This window comes from Phalaenopsis equestris, unplaced genomic scaffold (genome assembly GCF_001263595.1).
Source record: "Phalaenopsis equestris unplaced genomic scaffold, ASM126359v1 Scaffold000054, whole genome shotgun sequence".
Lineage (NCBI taxonomy): Eukaryota > Viridiplantae > Streptophyta > Magnoliopsida > Asparagales > Orchidaceae > Phalaenopsis > Phalaenopsis equestris.
This window is the reverse complement of record NW_018164496.1, coordinates 565,717-580,312: the sequence shown is the minus strand read 5'-3', so window position 1 is coordinate 580,312 and position 14,596 is coordinate 565,717. Positions and strand designations below refer to the sequence as shown.

General features: G+C 33.3%; 2 protein-coding genes across 3 annotated transcripts; one reads left to right on the top strand and one right to left on the bottom strand.

The window, feature by feature from the left end:
• The first annotated feature begins 1,183 nt into the window (after positions 1-1,183).
• LOC110019233 (coatomer subunit beta-1-like) lies at positions 1,184-10,971 on the top strand. 2 transcript variants are annotated; one of them, XM_020716820.1, is made up of 5 exons: positions 1,184-1,394; positions 1,667-3,731; positions 6,705-7,214; positions 9,055-9,140; positions 10,582-10,971. In XM_020716820.1, exons 2-5 carry the CDS (start codon positions 1,683-1,685, stop codon positions 10,784-10,786), a joined length of 2,850 nt encoding a protein of 949 aa, XP_020572479.1. In that variant the 5' UTR covers positions 1,184-1,394; positions 1,667-1,682; the 3' UTR covers positions 10,787-10,971. The 2 variants fall into 2 exon arrangements, with proteins under 2 accessions (XP_020572479.1, XP_020572480.1); XM_020716821.1 differs by lacking the exon at positions 1,184-1,394 and having other exon boundaries at positions 1,401-3,731.
• Positions 10,972-12,178: 1,207 nt separating this feature from the next.
• On the bottom strand, positions 12,179-14,518 carry LOC110019342 (calcium-transporting ATPase 9, plasma membrane-type-like). Its single transcript, XM_020716975.1, has 7 exons — positions 14,380-14,518; positions 14,152-14,197; positions 13,642-13,776; positions 13,435-13,542; positions 13,258-13,349; positions 12,647-12,747; positions 12,179-12,493 (listed from the first exon to the last, which is right to left on the bottom strand). The coding sequence occupies exons 1-7, from the start codon at positions 14,457-14,459 to the stop codon at positions 12,474-12,476; spliced, it is 582 nt and encodes a 193-aa protein (XP_020572634.1). The 5' UTR covers positions 14,460-14,518; the 3' UTR covers positions 12,179-12,473.
• Positions 14,519-14,596: the final 78 nt, after the last annotated feature.

The following is a 14,596-nucleotide window of genomic DNA, read 5'->3' as shown; positions in this document are numbered from 1 at the left end:
TTAATTTAATTATTTTACAAAATGGCTAACATTGACATTTATTTAAGAAAATAGTTGAAAGATGTGATAAGTTAAACATTAATTAATCTTCTAAATGCATGATGCAATCATGTGCGAAAAATAAATGCACTTTTTTATAATAAAAGATTGAGGAGAATGTCCCCCTTGAAGTCGCATATCAAATAAACAATTGTCTATCACTATTTGATTTCCGACGTAAGCCGTCTTGCTTATTTGGTCTCCCTTCTTAAAAGAAGAATGATAAAGTCAGATGACTAAATATTATCAAACATTTAATGTTTTTTGTCAATTTACAAACATCACATATTAAAAAGTTATGTTGCAAAAGACCTACATAAAGAAAGAGAGGACATAAATTGACAAGATTTTCATGTTCTTCGTCAATGTAGTCAATCGCGTCGTGGGGAGATGAAACTGGATGATGAAATACTTGTCAAACTGAGGCGAGTTAGAAGAATGGTTATACTGTTGACACATACACCCATTTGGGCATTCATATAGTATCTCATCCCTAATGTATATTTTCCCAGTACTTGACCATTGATCTTGATAGCTGGCACTCGATAGTTGATACTTGATAATTAGTATCCGATAGCTAGTATTTGGCAGTTGGTATTTGATAGTTGGTACTCGGTAGGGTGCTTGACAGTTAGACTATGTTATAGTTGGGCCTACGCCAAAGGTTCATTGAATTTTATTGATATTATGATCAAGTTAGTTGGAATCAAGACCTTTGCCAAGTTGACTTGAGGTGAAGAGGTCGGTGAATTGACATTCCATGTGAACATGTACTTCATTTGAATATTCCCTTCACTATCTCCAACCAGGGATATCTTTTACGTTAGTCCATGAGTATACATAAACACACACATGTTATATGCTTGCCTCGTTTCAATTGTATTTATATAGTAGGCATGATATAAGAATTATAGATTAGACTTTGTTAAACACACAGATCAATTGCAATGAAGCCCAATAAAGAACTGAAGATGTAAGGAAGAAGAAGAAGAGGGCATGTTCAAATCTTTTATTCACTATTTCTCAATCTAATATTTTAACTAATAATTAATTTTTAATCAATTAATTTAATAAGTTTAACTTAAATTAAATTAAATTAATAAAATCAACTTAAAATAAAATTAACTTATTAGCAACCCTCGCTCGCCTACATCACTGCTCTCTCCCCGGATTCCGAAACCCTCACCGGCTTCGTGGAGGAACCCTCGGGCTAGTGCGATACAGTCGCAATTGGAGCTAGCTGGGAAGTCAACCACGAGATCGCTGGGATCGCGGCGTACGGAGACCACCGTAACTCCATCTTCCTCCTCCTTCCGCTCCGCTTCTTCCCAAAACCATTGAGACCATTGAGGAAGGTGAGTCGGCACCTGTTCGGGCCATTTTTTCTATTCCCTCTCTTCGGATTTACCAAATCGCGGCTTTATTTTGTTCCCAATGACCGTCTGGCAAGATTTTTAGGTTAAATCCAGCTTATATTCTGCTCTAAATCCGTTACCAGACAGGCTTCTTATTGATTCCTTCCTCTATCACCTAATCCCAACCGAAATCGACTAGATCTGCGTTCCAATCCCTCAGATCTACGAAAACAATTCCTTATATACCTCCATTGTTTTGTTTCCTTTTCCAGTTCCACACGCAGCAGAATGGAGAGGTCATCCACTCTCCTCGTCCACTTCGACAAGGGAACCCCGGCACTGGCAAACGAGATCAAGTTGGCACTCGAGGGAAACGATGTCGCCGCCAAGATCGACGCCATGAAAAAGGCTGTCATGCTTCTTCTCAACGGCGAGGCCCTTCCGCAGCTTTTCATCACAATCGTCCGCTACGTACTTCCTTCTGAGGACCACACGATCCAGAAACTTCTCCTCCTTTATCTCGAGATAATCGACAAGACCGATTCCACCGGCCGCGTCCTACCGGAGATGATCCTCATCTGTAAGAACCTCCGGAACAACTTGCAACATCCAAACGAGTACATCCGAGGCGTCACGCTTCGTTTCCTCTGCCGCCTTTCTGAGGCTGAGATCATTGAGCCCCTCATTCCTTCCATTCTCTCCAATATCGAGCACCGTCACCCTTTCATCAGACGCAATGCGATTCTTGCTGTCATGTCCATCTATAAGCTCCCCCAAGGCGAGCACCTGCTTGCAGATGCTCCAGAGGTCATTGAGCGCATCCTCAATAGCGAGCAGGATCCCTCTGCCCGCCGTAATGCCTTCCTCATGCTTTTCACCTGCGCCCAGGATCGAGCTGTCAACTACCTTCTCTCCCATGTTGACCAGGTTCAAGACTGGCCCGAACAGCTGCAGATGGTTGTGCTCGATCTCATTCGGAAGGTCTGCAGATCCAATCGTGCGGAGAAGGGCAGGTACATCAAGATCATCATTTCCCTCCTAAACGCACCATCTATTGCAGTTATCTACGAGTGTGCTGGCACTTTGGTCTCCCTTTCCTCTGCTCCAACGGCAATAAGAGCAGCAGCCAATACCTACTGCCAGCTACTGTCACAGAGCGATAACAATGTCAAGCTCATAGTTCTGGAACGGCTCAATGAGCTAAAGTCTTCTCACAGTGATATCATGGTGGAAATGATCATGGATGTCCTCAGGGCTCTCTCAAGCCCTAATGTTGATATTCGTCGGAAAACACTAGACATTGCGCTGGATCTGATAACCCCTAGAAATGTTGATGAGGTGGTGCTGACACTCAAGAAGGAGGTTGTGAAGACTCAAAGTGGTGAGCTCGAGAAAAATGGTGAGTATAGACAGATGCTAGTTCAGGCAATTCATACATGTGCTATGAAGTTCCCTGAAGTTGCGAGTACCGTTGTTCATCTCCTAATGGATTTCCTTGGGGACAGTAACATCGCCTCTGCTGTTGATGTAGTGCTCTTTGTCCGTGAGATTATTGAGACAAATCCAAAATTGAGGGTCTCAATAATCACAAGGCTGCTGGATACATTTTACCAGATCCGAGCTGCAAGGGTCTGTTCCTGTGCCCTTTGGATTATAGGGGAATACTGTCTCTCACTTTCGGAAGTTGAGAATGGAATTTCTACCATCAAACAGTGCCTTGGTGAGCTCCCGTTCTACACAGCTGCTGAAGAGGGTGATACTGTAGATGCCACTAAGCGACCTCAGCAGATAAATTCTTACATTACTGTTTCTTCCAGGAGACCCGCTGTCCTTGCTGATGGAACTTATGCTACACAAAGCGCTGCCTCAGAAACGGCATTGTCTGCTCCTGTTCTTGCACCTGGTTCCTTGGTCACAATTGGAAATTTGAGGTCTTTGATTCTTTCGGGGGACTTCTTTTTAGGAGCTGTAATTTCTTGCACTTTGACTAAGCTGGTTTTAAGGTTGGAAGAGGTCCAGCCATCCAAGACTGAATTAAATAAAGCATGTACTGGGGCATTATTGATCATGGTTTCCATGCTGCAGCTTGGACGTTCATCTTATCTCCCCCATCCAATCGATAATGATTCTTTTGAAAGAATAGTGCTCTGCGTTAGGCTTCTCTGTAACACTGGCGATGAAGTAAGAAAGATATGGTTACATTCATGCCGCCAGAGCTTTGCAAAGATGCTTGCTGACAAGCAATTTAATGAGACTGAGGAGATTAAAGCAAAGGCTCAGATATCTCATGCACAACCAGATGATCTTATTGATTTCTACCATTTGAAGAGCAGAAAGGTATGCAGTATAACCTTTCTGAGTAATCGTATTCCCACATTAGTACCTGTATTATCAGTATTCGTGGCACCGTATAATAGCAATGCTTGGACATATTATAGTCCTGCTTGGACATATTACTAAAAGCGACTTTTGGACCTACACTTCTTTTGAATTCTTATTTTTTATGTTGTTTGTTCTGTACAATTCTTTTTTGGTGGTGTCCTATTGTGTAGCCCTTCACACCATGCTGTTTCTATATCTATATGAGAAAGCTTATTTTAATTCAGTCAATAATAACTTGCATATAAAAGCAGTTTACTGTATTTTTTACTGGCCGTATTTTATAAGGTATAGAAAACAGTACTGAAAGCTAAATTTCTGCCTGTGAGAGCATACGGAGTACAAAGGAGTAGAAATTTGTAGACTCCTTACATTCTCACCACATATTCTCTTTTCCTTATCACATCAAGTATGTGCTTAAGCTTGCTATTCCGACTGTAGAGTTATATGTTTGGCATAGAAAGAGCTAAAGTAGCAGATACTGTGTTATTGACTAGTGGTTTTTCTACACAATGAACTTCATTAAGAGATTTATTGGACACTCCATTGTGTGATATTTATGTGCAATATGTAGTTGCAACTGATGGATAAGCGACACATTAAATTCTAAGATAGGCAATTTTTGAAGTTGAGAGTTCTTATTGAGCAAACATATTCTAACATGCATTTGATCTTGCTTAGCTCATTTGCCTAACAAATGGGTTGAACATAAACAATTATAAAATCAAATAGGAGTTGTTTGGTGATCGAGCTGTTTGACACCTCTAGATGTTAGAATGTTGGAATTAATTAACTGAGATAAGTATTAAGGTGAAGGAAACAATTATTATTTCCTTAGATGGGATATAACTGATATCTATTAAAACTTGTAATGTAGACATGCTATTGATATATGGACTTGATGAATGAGGAAGCATATGGAACATGTTACCAAATTCTTATGTTGGGTTGGGGGTAAAGGGGGATGGCATGAAACAGCGTGGATAGAATTCTTTGCGTTTTGATGTATGAAATATTAGACATGAGATAACTTGTGATCTAAATATCAAAGCCAGTTTATACCTTTATATAAGCATGCTTATTTGTTTGACTGACTTTGACCTGAATTTACATGATAATGGCAAAGCACTTGTCACTAATATATCACCAAAATTAGCAAAAATTCTATTAGCTGGTTATCAAACTTGCTCAAACTACGGTTTTTAAAGTTGGAAAAGTTACATACCACACAATTTATTTGTATTTACTTATCTTAAAACACTTTAGTATCATGAACCTTTGCACGAAAGATGTACTTCACTTTTACGAAGTTACTACTAGTGGCATTTTTTATGTGATTGATATTAAAGATTAGAGTGTTATGTATGCAAATATGAAAGCTTAGGTGTTAGATATGTAAATACATAAGAATTGCGTGATATGCAAGTAAATGCCCCTTAAAAGTTTGGTCTGTTGACTCAGGCATTGCCTTCTAGCACACATCAAAATAAGCTAGGCTGTATTATGGCTTCAACCCTTGTTTTTTGTAAAATAACATGGAGCACTTCATTCCATACCTATCTTTTTTTTTTCATATTCTTTTATTGGATTGGTGGAACTATTCAATAGGTTTTGTTACTATATTTGATGCTTAGCAAAAAATGAGCTCTTAATTTTATTTATTACTTTATCATGCTATTGAAATTTGTATTGCCAGGATTTTTCTTTGGTATTACATATTTATTGAGTGACTTAAGTCTCCATTTATTATGTATATCACTAAAATATTGCATGGTTGTCACACTATGCATGAGAAACATATTCATATTAATTGTTCTTATTTAGAAATTGATTTTTTTTTTCCAGAGTTCAATCTAAGCTTGATATTTACCATAATTTGTGATATGTTCTTCTGGTATTCAATTATTTTCATGTGAAATTGAGATGTTCGAGTTCCTTTAAATGGTTTTGTTAAGGTGTAAAGTTTCAAAGTATTCTCTTGACTATTTATATGGGGTCATTTTAGTCTCGGAGTTTATAAAAATGTCATATTAGTCTCTAGACTATTTTAAAATGGGTTGAAATAGTCCCCAGGAATGATTATTTTCGCTCTCTTTAAAAGATTTTGGGGACTAAATTGACATTTTTTTCGACTTCGGGACTAAATTAAACCCTTCAAAAATGACAGATCATTTTAACACTTTTCTTCTTTGTTAAGCTCTAGTTATGGTGAATCGATGCTCAATCCAATTCACTTATTTCATCTAATGGTAAAATGTAATTCCTCTTTCTCACTTTGACCTGGATGTTTTCATATAATATGTGCGTTTATTAAAATATTTATCCTGGAATCAATTGGTAGTTATGCTTCTTGTACATATAATAAGGGGTGCATGACTAGTTATGCTTTAAGAAAGAGCTACTGAACTTGATTTGATTTTTTTTTTTTGGCATTTATATGCATAGCACAAAATTCTTATTTATTTACATATCTCACACCTAAACTTTCGTATTTACACACATAGCACTCAATTCTTTAGGGGCTGTTTGGCTGCAAGCAGGATTTAACGTTATTGGGATTTATTAAATTCATTTCCACCCAATCGTTGGATTAATAAATCTGGATTTAGGCTGTATCCAAAGAAAAATTGGATTTACTAAATTCTTAAATTAACAAAATTCTTTCATTTTACCGTTTGGCTGAATTTAATAAATCCAGTGATAAAACCTATTAAAAGACCACCATGCAAAAGCCTAATATCTCATAAAAAATAACACTATTTCCACTTTTTAAAAGTGAAATATACCTTTTTATGCATAGGTTTAAAGTAAATATTAATGTTTAGGTGTGAGATATGTAAAAACTTAAGAATTGTGTGCCATGCATGTAAATTTCTTTTTTTTAATGCCATGTTTCCTGAAAGTGTAATATTATATGACCATCCTTTACAGGGAATGAGTCAGCTCGAGTTAGAGGATGAAGTTCAAGATGACTTAAAACGTGCCACCGGAGAATTCACCATGGATGGTGATGATGCCAACAAACTTAATCGCATTCTTCAATTAACAGGATTTAGCGATCCAGTTTACGCCGAAGCTTTTGTGACCGTTCATCATTACGACATCGTTCTTGACGTAACAGTAATCAACCGCACGAAAGATACACTTCAGAACCTATGCTTGGAGTTAGCGACAATGGGTGACCTCAAACTCGTTGAGCGCCCACAAAACTATACATTGGCACCCGAGTCGAGTAAACAAATTCGTGCCAACATTAAGGTTTCGTCCACGGAAACTGGAGTTATATTTGGCAACATTGTTTATGAGACTTCAAATGTGCTTGAGAGAACTGTTGTTGTTCTCAATGACATACATATTGACATCATGGATTACATATCTCCAGCTACATGTGCTGATGTTGCCTTCAGAAATATGTGGGCAGAGTTTGAGTGGGAAAATAAGGTACAACTGGCATTCGTTTGATCATTTGATTTCCGAGAGTTCTCTTTAATCTACCTTACTTATCACTGCTCAATGTTTTATTTTAGGATCATTTACATACAGACCACACAATTCTTATTTATTTACTTATCTAACTTCTAAACTTGTATATTTACATTCATAATGCTCAAATTTTTAACATCACACCAAAGATATCATTTTACTACTAAGTTTTAAAGGTCCAATGCACCTCTTTTTATGCATAGCTTTATAGCACCAAGATGTTATAAATGTAAATCCATAAGGATTGTGCAGTGTGTATGTAAATTTTCCTTTATTTCATTTTATATTTTGTTAATCTATTTTCTGCGTCCTGCAGTTCCATATTTTTTCATGATATGAATGATTTATTTGTGAAAATATCATCAACCACTCCATTCATTCAAAGCTGCATGTCATCTATATCTGCTTTGATATTTTATAGACATATTGATTATCATAATTAGCTTTTTTCCAATTATTTTACTCTTGCAAATTGCTTCATGAGGCGTTGAATCTTTTATTTGCAATGTCATTATAAATAACTTTTATTCATGTTGTCCTCAAGTCTTTTCCTTCTTCTAAATCTTCAAGCATTAAGTTTATCCATCTTCCTAATCATGACATATTTTATGCTTTTTATATGGTAAAATTAAAACCATCTTATCTTATTTTCAATATTGTCATTCTAACCGTTTGTCAAACATGATCATGTCTTTTCTAGACATACATTTTAACATTCTCAATCTCACCATGCGCAACTTTGATATTCTTATTTTTAATATTGATTGCTTTTTATTGTCAAACGCTTGGATTTATATATTACCAATCTATTTGCAAATTCATTAAGTTTGCCTTCCAATTTCCATGATACCCTCTTATCTTTAATATTATTGATCTATTTCTCCATTTCAACCACTTAGTCTTAATTTTGGACATAATCTCTCTATTGATAGCCCCATTCTTCTATATAGTATCGAAGATAAAAAATTATCACACTTAATGTATCACTTTATCTTATCATAATGTCTACCAGGAAATCATAATGTCTATTAGGAATTGTTTAATACCATACACAATGAAATTGTGTATTATATATTTAGTCTTTATTTGAGTGATATTTAATCCTCCATCTAAATATATATATATATATATATATATTATTTATTCGAACCCCCTTCTAATTATAGTTAAATATTTAATTCATTATTGTAACTTTCTTCTCATTTCAGTTTATATCTCACTGGTTAAAAGTATTTCATTTACTTTCAATATTCTTATTGAGCGTTTATGACCAATTCAAAATGATTTGAACTCGATCATGATTTTTGTGGTAAGTCTATTGTAAGTCACTCCACAAATATTTTTAATACTATTTAGTGTTTTATCATGTTTATCTTTAATAACTTCAACGTTTTTTTGACAGATTCCTTTTTCTTCCTTAGTGTGCACCAAATCAATTCTTGCAGTATTCGGTCATTTGCCTTCTCAAAATTAGTAAAAGTCATGTGACGATCTTTTTATTTATTCTCTGTATTTATATATTGTGTAACTCATAAATTAGATTCTTATTACTTTTACAATAATATTGAACATCTTTTTTCTGTCTCTCTTCAACTTAGAAATAGGAATCACTAATGCCATCTATTTCATTTGGTTAAAACAAAAACTATGACCAATTAACAAAGTGAGCACTTTTCATTTTTTAACTTGATGATACATCTTCTAAGACAATAATCATCAGTTAATTATACTGTTTTTTCTTCCCTTTTTTCGCTATTATTAATTTAATTTACCAATTTTCATAAATTTCCTATTCCAGGTAGCAGTGAACACTGTTCTTCAAAACGAGAAAGACTTCCTCAACCACATCATTAAATCTACCAATATGAAATGCCTCACAGCTCCGTAAGTTTCTAACTCTATATTTATACTAATTGCTGTGGGATTTACATACATTCCATATATATAATTGATTTATCTAAGGTAAAATGCTTCTTTTCATGCATATATTTTAATGCTAAAAATACATACATACATACATACATATACATATACATATATATGTATATGTATATGTATGTATGTATGTATGTATTTTTAGCATTAAAATATATGCATGAAAAGAAGCATTTTACCTTAGATAAATCAATATTAATATCATTTTTGATGTTATTCAAAGATTAGGGTTTTATATAAATAAATTTAAGAAAGATTTATTACACACCACTCACCTAAAATAGATATTTACATGGCTTACACCTAAACTTTGAACCTGCTTGACATCACTTTTATTTTATTATTTTTTATTTTTTCCTTTTATTTTTTGAAAATATATTTGATTAGTTTAATTTTAACATGCTTTTTATTTTTATTTTTAAAAGCAAATCAACTTATTTTAAAAATACTATAAATTTTTAAAAAGTGCTTTTAAAAATAACTATCACAACCAAATAAATTTAATTCAAACAAAAACAATCAAAATAAAAAAAAAATTAATAATAATTGAAAAGCAAAAAATAGAAAGGATCCTAAACATCATTCAATATTTTTATATATGCAGCATTATCTATGCATGAAAATATGCAGTGATATCTTATGTGATGTGAAAGATTTGGGTTGTATAATTTGTACACGAAAGTTTAGAGGTTAGATATGCAAATACATAGAAATTTAGTGGTATATATGTAAATTTAAATATATGTAAATCTCCCTTGTTAAAGTGATAAATTTTACGTTGAAATTCATCGCTTTAACTAAGTGAGATTTACATATCTAAACTTTAATGTATAGGGGGTATTTACATTCATACCACATAATTCTCATGCATTTACATGTCTTATACCAAAAGTTTAATATTTATAATTATAAGGCCTTGGTATTAAAAACATGCATGAAAAGTTGGTGAAAGTGGTATTTCCGATTCCGACATCTTGTAAAAAATTTGAATATTATGTACCTAAATATGAAAAACCTAGATGTTAGATCTGTAAATATGTAAGAATTATGTGGGATGTATGTAAGTGCCCCTATATTTTATTGGGGCATGTACATACATATCCTAACAATTCTAATATATTTTAATATCACACCTAAACTTTCATACTTACACACTCAACTCTCAGATCTTTAATATCACATAAAAAATAGTACCATTACCACATATTAAAAGTGAATTTTACCTTTTTCATGCATAGATTTATAAAGCACCAAAGTGTTACGTGTATATATATATATATATATATATATATAAAAGTATAGGTGGGAGATATATAAACAGAGAAGAATTGTGTGGTAGGGTATGTAAATTTGCATATTGTTTATTTATAATGGCTGCGTGAAAATGCAGTTCTGCCCTGGAGGGGGAGTGCGGTTTCCTTGCGGCCAATTTATACGCAAAGAGCGTATTTGGGGAAGACGCATTGGTGAATATAAGCATTGAGAAGCAGTCTGATGGTAAGCTGAGCGGTTATATCAGAATCAGAAGTAAAACTCAGGGGATTGCTCTCAGTCTTGGTGACAAGATAACTCTCAAGCAGAAGGGAGGCGGTTAGTTCTCTCTGTTAGTCCTTTTTTTTTGGGTTTTACATTAATATGCAATAAATTTTCCCCTCTTATTTTTTAAAATGTCTACTTTGCTTTAAATCCCTGATTATTTTCTCTTTGTTTATGATAGTTTTTTCTTAAAATCTCTTAAGACTGTAATTTGAATTTGAGGTCTATTTTGGTGGGTGATTAAGGCTTGATAGTTTTTTTTTTTCTTTTTAATTCTTTTTTTATTTTTTTATCGTTTGATCTTTACAAAGTATTTAAATCCCCATGCATTTATTTATGACATCATGACTCAACGTGTTGAAATTCACAATAGAATTTCAATTGATGTTCTCTTAGATTTAGCTAAATTGTCGAAGGTACTTATTTGTGGCCTCCACAGGTACATGAATTTGCTGTTTAAAATAAGTTGCATGGGTGTTAAATATTGTAAATATTTAAGTTTTGAATGTCATTTATATATTTTTTTTTTCTTGAAAATAAAATTTAAAAAGATAATTTTTTATATTTTTAAATACAATTTCAGATGAGCTTGATGTCTATGGTGCGTTCAATCTTTGCTATTGATATGCTGAATATTCTTATAAAGAAAAATGCTTTTGGAACATACTTATTATATCATATGGAAAGAATGTGCAAACTGTTCCTCCTAAAAATATGTGAGAACTATTATCTTTTTGTTAAATTGGCCTCTAATTTAATTCTTTTAAGATACCTCAAGCTTTCATATTGATTGACTAGACATTTTGGAAACAACATTGAAAAAAAAAAGAAAGGGTCGAATATTCAATCGGACGAACATCTGGTCCATCATTTAATAATTTTTAGCGCTCACGTTGAACTCGCGCAATTTTGTTAATTGTTGCTGCACATTTTCTACCTAATGAAGCATTTCAAAATAAGAACTATAATTATATAATTGAAAAACGCCCTCCTTATGCTACCATTCAATTCCTTGCAACAAGTTAAATTTATTTGTTTTCGAAATAGATAGTGCAAAACAATTTTTTTTTTAATACGCATGGCGTGAAGAGTGTAAAATTATATCTACTTATTTTTCAGAACGGGGCACGAACTTCCAGTTAGTTTTGTGATTGGATTTACATATAGGCTATAAAGAATTGTAAGTGTTTTAAGTACTTGGATAATTAAAAAAATTATTTCGTTTTGATAAATATATAAACACGTGCACTTATTCGGTGATTGACGATTTATTTTCCCACAATCAAGTTGGGTTCAAATCTCACATTGCATGATTGCACTTATTCACAACATAATAATGGTCCACGAAATGAAGTATTCACAAAAACACTTGCCTCCATTTTCATAAAACCTAGAGCAAAATTGAAAACGCAAGTCCAACAAAAACAGAAAATTAAGCTTGTATCCTTTTACTCATTAAGAAAAAAAATGTAAATAAACAAAATAAAGTATTCAACTTGTAAAAAAGCTTGCAGCCAAGCCAAACATAATCAACAATACTTTAAGAGGGTTAGTAGAAAACATGAAAATTAGTGGTGTGGAAATTAGAGCATAGTTCATCAAGCTCGACAAACTAAACATACATATATATCACCAAATGCTAAGCAGCTGGATCAAAATATAACATATCAGCACTTTTTTATAATTACAGGAACATAAGTTCCATATAGATCAGTCAAAATATTTTTTTACAAAAGTTCAATTCTGTTACCGATGAGATCCATCACCTGCGATGGCCAAAAAAATCCATTATCATCTTATGTAGCAACGATGAATAAAAATTACTATTTTAAATTTTCATTATTATTATGTTATATTGTTAATAAAAATGAAACATATTTGATGTATTATAACTGGTATATTATAACAGGATAAATCACCTTGACGTTCTCTGCTTGGTTTCTTAAGACAGCTTCGGCAATACTCCCCAAGAGGAGTTTTTGGAACTGGAATGAGCTTTCCAACAACAGCAAGCGGCCAACTGAGGGAGGAGCAAAATGCAAATTCAAGATGCAATAAATACTGTTAAGACAATAATTTTTACGAACTAAACTTTCATTTTTACATATATGCCAATCTTAGCTAGTGCATTTCACTTTCTAGAAGTTAAAAAATACTTTTAAAATTAGTGATACTTTTTCTGTGACAAGAAAAGATTCAGGTGCTGTAAGTGTAAAAATCAAAGTTTAGGTGTTAGATATGTAAATTCATGAGAATTGGACTTGCAATCTAAGGTTTAATATGCAATTTTGGACTGGCAGTCTAAGGTTTGACTTTTTTTATTTTTTAAAAACCTTGTGAGTAATATAACTACTTTACTAACAGATATGCGTGTCAAAAGTTTTTTCTCCCCATGGAATTTTTTTCAAAAACAAGAAGAAAATAATAACCAAGCAAATAAGTGACTGAATCGAAAAAAAAAAAAAACTAAACAGTGAAGAATATACCCAAACAAATCCCAATTTACATGAACGGTCGGTCATGAACATACCTCAAAAATGCAATTCCAATAGAAACCAGCCACAGCTGCCAGTCAAGTCTATCAGTTTTAAAGAATTTCCCCAGAAATTGAACGATCAAAATCTGCAGAAATAAAATATTTTATGCTACAGTTTACATTCCTAATATTGTTATACAAATTTGCATTCAATTTAAATCTGAAAACTACCTGAAGAATCAGAGTTATCCCTACTATTCCCATGAAAAGGCGGTTCTTTGTAACTCCCCTGAAGACATTCATCTCATCCGGTTTCCGAGCATTGAACTCGTTGAATATCTGAATATAACAAGAACATTTACACAATTTTAGAATGTCAGAAGTAGAACTCAAAGAGAGAAAAAGGAGCAATCTTTATTTTAAAGGAGCAGTATTTACCTGACAAAAAACGAAAGTATTAAAGATGAAGGTATTTTTCACTTTATCAGCGCGCACTCGCGTCTCATTGTTCAAATGAAGAATACTCTTTCCGCCAAAATTTAGGACTATGAGTATTGTCACTTGGTAAAGAGCCTATAGTTGCGCAGACAATCAGACGGACAATCAGATTATGGTAGTATCGATAAATCATGAAAAAAGGGGATTTACAAACTTACCACTAAATTCTTATGAATTTGCATATTTAACACCTAAATTTTTATATTATCTAAATATAATAACACTATCTACATCACTTCAAACAAGTTAATAGTAACGGTAATTTTTATGTCAATTAGAGATTATAGTGTCATACATGTAAATATAAAATTTTTTTATAGGTGTAAGATATGTAACTACATTAGCAATTCAATGGTATGTATGTAAATCTCCCGACGGAAAAATATATGCAAAGGATTACAAATGTAGGGCCACAATAACTTGAAATGTTAAATTAAGGTGATGTCATACCTGTACAATGAGGTTTCTCCACATGATATTGGTCACAAGGGGTTCCCTAAAAAAAAAAAGAGTAGGAAAACAATATAATCCATGAAAAACTTCAACAGCATCTCAAAATGAGAACGACAGAAGAACAGATAAACATGCAGTTTTTGACAATCAAATGTACGGGTGACAATGGATGTAGAAATTCCGTTATATAATAAAGCAGATTTTTTATTGGAAATGAAAAGTTACCTCCGACCAACTGGTTGTCTCATCATAAGCTGATCTGTTGGGGGCTCAGTGGCTAATGCAAGTGCACCAAGAGTGTCCATGATTAGGTTAACCCACAAAAGCTAATTATAAAAAAATAAAACATATTAGAAACTATTTAGTATGGAATTGTTCTCAGTAAACAAAAGCAACATAAATGAACAATTGGCATTGAATTTATTCAGATATGCAAAACATT